This window comes from Pteropus medius, unplaced genomic scaffold (assembly GCF_902729225.1).
Source record: "Pteropus medius unplaced genomic scaffold, Ma_sr-lr_union100, whole genome shotgun sequence".
In the NCBI taxonomy this organism is placed as follows: Eukaryota; Metazoa; Chordata; class Mammalia; order Chiroptera; family Pteropodidae; genus Pteropus; species Pteropus medius.
The window spans coordinates 5,404,034-5,409,540 of record NW_024340698.1 but is presented as its reverse complement, the minus strand read 5'-3'; the positions used below and the strand labels follow the sequence as shown (position 1 = coordinate 5,409,540).

The 5,507-nt window shown below is 38.2% G+C and overlaps 1 protein-coding gene across 1 annotated transcript in view; it reads left to right on the top strand.

Moving 5' to 3' along the window:
- The window catches only part of BRS3 (bombesin receptor subtype 3), a 4,616-nt gene extending 2,944 nt beyond the window's left edge, over nucleotides 1–1,672 (top strand). The window contains exon 3 of the mRNA XM_039874689.1: nucleotides 1,201–1,672. Coding sequence (XP_039730623.1) covers nucleotides 1,201–1,614 — 414 coding nt within the window. The 3' untranslated portion in view covers nucleotides 1,615–1,672. The remainder of the gene's footprint in view (nucleotides 1–1,200) is intronic.
- The last annotated feature ends 3,835 nt before the right edge of the window (nucleotides 1,673–5,507 follow it).

The following is a 5,507-nucleotide window of genomic DNA, read 5'->3' as shown; positions in this document are numbered from 1 at the left end:
TGTGTGTGTGTGTGTGTGCGCGCGCGCGCGTGTGTGTAATGATTAGCATAGTTCTTGGTATATAGTAAGCATTCGACAAATGGTAGAACTAATATTAGAAAGGGGACAGCTGAAGTTTGAGAGTAGTCAAAATTATTTACCCCACGGAATAGTGAGAAACACTGCACGAGGTGAGACTATAAAGTCTCTTTTGTTTTAGAAAGTATAACACAATGATAGAAAAACACAGGATGATAGAACTGGCAAAAGCCATAACATTATTTAATGCAAACCAATCACTTACACACCAATGAATAAACTGAGGTCTCCAGGGATGAAATGCCAGTGGGAAGAGAACACAGTGACTCACAGAAACTTGTTTAAGACTATTGCAAGAGCCAGGTGTGCTCTCCTCTTATAAATATGAACAGAATAAAAAGACTATTGCAAAAACATTGTTCCACTTGATTTTTAAAAGCCTAACAGGATTTCTATATTTCTTGGGAGAAGAAGGATGATTCTATTCACCTCTTGATCAGTACTTGAAGAGCTCAGTGCCTTTTTTCTTTTTTGAGATGGTCCATTTTTAGTTCAATGGTGGTGCTCATGAGGCTAAAGTTGCACATTTAATGCCCACGTGAAGAGTTATCTTTGCTCTATCTGTGACCACAGGCAATGTTTTCATCTGGTTTATTTCTCTTATTAATAAGTGTAAGTAATATTATTTTTACATAGGAAGGAGACACATGTTTTTATTCCTTTGACTATATAGTTAGTATTCCTATAGATTAAAAATAATTTTTGGTACCAACTTGGCAACTTTCATAAACCTCAGAAGAATATTTTAACCTAGTCAGCCTCTGCTGTTATGGTGAAACAGTCTCGTATCTCTATTTTTAATTAAATTAATTTTTTTGAGAATTCTATAACACTCCTTGAGATAATTGGAGACATCCTAGAGTACCTCAAAACCAGGGGTGGGAGTTTCTAAATTAGAGCTAATGAGACCAAGATCATGGGTTACCATGCCAATTAATTTGCTGTATTCTATAGCCACAGGCTGCCTTCCCACACATCCCAGTCAGTTATTTCGCAACCACATATTCAAGGGAACACCAGCTTGTTAACTGTAAATTTCTATGAAAATCTAGAGAATGGCTTTTTAAAATCTCTGCCAGCTAAATGATTTTCTCCTTTTGCCATTATTCTTCCCTCTTATAGATTGCGTCCCGGAAGAGAATTGCCAAAACAGTGTTGGTGCTTGTGGCTCTGTTTGCTCTCTGCTGGTTGCCGAATCACCTCTTGTACCTCTACCGCTCATTTACTTATCAAACCTACGTGGACTCCTCTGCCATTCATTTTGTTGTCACCATTTTCTCTCGGATTCTGGCTTTCAGCAATTCTTGTGTAAACCCCTTTGCTCTTTACTGGCTGAGCAAAACCTTCCAGCAGCATTTTAAAGCTCAATTATTCTGTTGCAAGGCAGAACTTCCTGACCCTCCTTCTGCTGATACTCCTCTTAACCACCTGGCTGTGATGGGAAGGGTCCCGGGTGCTGGGAGCACACAGGTGTCTGAAATCAGTGTGACATTGTTCACTGGGTGTAGTGTGAAGAAGGAAGATGATAGAGTCTAGCTTTTAAATTAAAAATGGCATTTTTCCTCCCAGAGTGTGTATACAATTCTGAATTGTGCATAGGTGTATGGTGTCAGGATTTTTGTTTGTGAATTGTGTTGAAATCTTAGGAGTGAAGGGCCCTTACAAGTAAAAGACAAACCATGATTTTCTTCAACGCATAAACATTAACGTTATTTGGCTTTCTAAATAAAATGAAGTTTCACTTTCCAGGTGTAGAAAGACACGTTTATATATGTCAGTTGGTCCTAAGGTAGGTTGCATAGGAGACAAGGTAAAATAAACAAGATGACACTTAAAAATCTAATTTGTTTCCATCACATCAGTAATGCTTCTAATTTCTCATATACTCCTGTGATCTGCATAAAACTGTGTTTGTGTTTATTATGTGGTGTAAACCTAGAGATTATATGTTACATATGAAAAAGGGATCAAAAACATCTCTTCTGCACTTTTCTTAAAAAACAAAGTTCTAAAAAATAAACCTTCATGGGTATTTTTTACTGCTCTTTTCCATTAATCTCTATTCCATTATAACTAAAGCTTTGCAGTTGCAATGAAAATGTTTTCAGGTCAGCGAGAATAAAGCAATGAGTCAGGATCAGGGGCAAGGAGCTTATCTTACTGGGACAACACTGACTGACTGACTTAATGTAGTTCTACTTACAACCACCATTGATTGATAATTGGGCAAGGTTCCTTTCACACATATGGTGAAGAACTTGCCTTATTTACAGGCAGAATAAGTGGCTACGTTTATGGTGTCATTTGAGGGCCCCAGAGAAGGACTCTTGTCAAAAATCTGCATGCCCGAAATTCCTCCTTTACGGAAATTAATTTCTTTCTGGTAAGCAGTGCCCTCTTTCTAAAAAATGCAGAAGTACCACATGAAATCTCTAACACCTGGATTTGCAGTTGTTATCAGATTATCTTCCTGCTTGACTTCATTAAACTGGATGGGGTGCCTAAGTCCTGTAAGAGTATGACCTAATTAATTTCTGCCCTTGGAAATCTGATGGAAGGTTCTGGTTTCCTCTGCTCCTACTTGCTAACACTATAAGCTTGTTCGTAATTGTTATTTAAAACAACTGTTGTCAGTAGACATCAGATTTAGATTTGTGGTTTCAGAAAAAGTTTTCTTAGGGGCAATTTAAAGCATATGTTTGGTACTAGAGATAGTTAAATTTACATTTTCTAAAACTTGATTTGGGGGTGTGCTTTTGGTAGTTTTGAGCTTTCTTTAAATGGCTTGTGTAGTTGTGAACTTCCGCTAATGGTGTGGCTCCAAAAGGGGATATATATCAACACTAGACTTTACATTTCTGTAAAACTGGTTTATTTAAGTAGGGGTGTCAATATTGTATTAGCATTGTTTTAAGATGGACATTGTAATAAGTGGGGAAAAACAAATAAATATTAAAGTTTCAAATGACTGTGTAACTTTATATTCTAAAAACAATATAAACAACGACTATAACTGAGAACCCATTTTAATCCCCCAATTTAAATTATTTTCAAGTCACAAAGCTCCCAAATATTTTACTATTTTCTTCACTCTGGGTAAAAATTACATCTTTACTCTCCTAAGCATAAAATTTTAGAGATAACTTGATAAAAGTACCAGATAAAAAAGCCGAGAGAGCCTTTTAGAAGTGGATAAAACTAGAGCTCTAGAAACTTGCATTTTCTTTGTTCTAATTAATCCCAAGGTGAGTTAAGGATCTAATATAAAATAATTCCCTAGTTTTATAGGGCATCAGCCTCTCATCCAGAGTTAGAGAATTGAGATTAAAATTCATGGCCTTGTTTTGATTTTTTTTGGAGGGGATGGTCTTTTTTAAAACAGATTATCCTTGTCAGGACTAACCTTACAAGTAGGCCTCAATATCCACACTTTTGCACTGCCTATCGTGGGGCTAGAAATGTTACCATGAAAGATTTCTTATCTTTGGAGAGGGTCCTAATTGTGGTTAGAGGTGAGACACATGAAAAACAAATTTTGTATACTTCTCAATTTTGCTCATGGTCTGCCCTGACCCAGGCTGAGAATGATGGACCATAATAATATGCTACAAAGCAGGAAAACAAAGTCATGAACTTAGTTATAACCAAAATGTCCAATGGGCAAGTGTTTGTCATTGATGTTGAAAGCATCACAAAACATTTAACACTGGCATCTCTACTGAAAATAGCAAATGTGGGCCTCATAGAGACAATTGCATTGTTTAAAAAACAACTGTCCGGTCTCATGGTTAAACAGAATGCCATTGTAGGTACGAATGTGCTTAACTCCCACCTCTACTGCTCCACTATTATGGTGACTCAGTGACCCTCTATCACTGTGTCAGCTTCTCCTCTCACCTCTGGGGAACTTCACAGACCTCTGTTCTACTTATTACCTTTCCTACATGGGCCTGCTGGCTTCTGTGCTACTCTGATCATGTCCCTGTCTGTTCCATACTCATTTCTCTCACTGGGAGAGGCCCTTATTGGCTCAATTCATCAAATTCAGTCTAGAATGCAGTTACCCTGCCAGGTCACTTCACAGGCCTCTGGACAACCTTTGGATCAGGGTGGCTGGGCCGCATGGGACCTTTTGACCACCTACTCAGAGGGGCCTGTGGATTACAACAGGCACTCAGAGTGTCATGTCCAGAGCTCTGTAGCTATTATCACCTATACTGAAACCTCACTTAGGAATGAAATGGGAGCCCAATAACACTTTGCTGAAAACCGATATACACTATTTTTGTTGCAGAAAAGTTGCAAAAATCAGATCGTCAAGAAACCAAGCAGCACTTGGAGCTGGAGAACTCAGCCTTGTTGCAGAAAAGTTGCAAAAATCAGACCAGCGAGAAACCAAGCAGCACTTGGAGAGTTGGAGAACTTAGCCAGTGGTCCCAGAGGAGCTAGCGCTCTGAAGATCTGAGCCAGGAGCTCAGTTGCAACATCGCTTACATAGAGCTTACTTGGCATGGGCTAACTGCTTAATTTGTCCTCAGATGGTTACAAAGCCCGGGAGTTGCTATGGGTTGCAGGCAGTTATAGGCAGTTCTAAGGCAGGGTGCCTGCTATGGGTTAATAGGCAGTTACAAAAAGTTACAAAAAGCAGAGTTGCTATGGGTTGCAGGCAGTTACAAAAATTTACCAGAAGCCCGGGGAGTTACTAGGGGGTACAGGCAGTTACATTTGTTGCATAGACGGAGCAAGCCAACCGTCGGATGAGATTTTAGTTACTTTTGAGTAAGGCCTATGCAGCAAGCATATCTACGGAAGCAGAACAAAGAGCCGATTAGCTTTTTGAGAGCAAATTTCTCTTCATTTTTGCATCCAGGAAGAACTATTTAGCAATGCTTAAATGAACTTACTAAAACTCATGTTACCTATATTATAAAAATGCATGCAAATTCAGTCCTCCAATAGTTCCCAGCACAAGAACTTCATTAAAAAAATGTAACTGAAAAAAAATCTACCAAAAAACTAAGATAGTATTTAAAAATTGTTGTTATGGTGGAAACCATATTCACACAGCTGGTATTTGGGGAGTTAGAATTTTCTAGAACCCATACTCAACCGCTAAGTTAGAAGCAAAGGAACAGTAGAAATCATTTCTTCTTGGATGCTCTTCCCCATCCTCAAGTCTGGGTTATGAACTTTATATTTACACATAATGTGTTATTTTTAAAGGAATTAATACTTCTAAGTGCTTGGCACTTAGCAGGAACTCAATGAATATCCGTCCAATTAAAAATTATAGATGTCTTCCTTTTTAGTGATATGTGTACTTTCTGGAAAAAAGTTGAGGTGAAAAGCATTCCGTGTTTTTTGAAAAATAACAAAAACTGTAAGGTTATAACTGATGATTGGATAAAGATGTTACATATATACAGTGG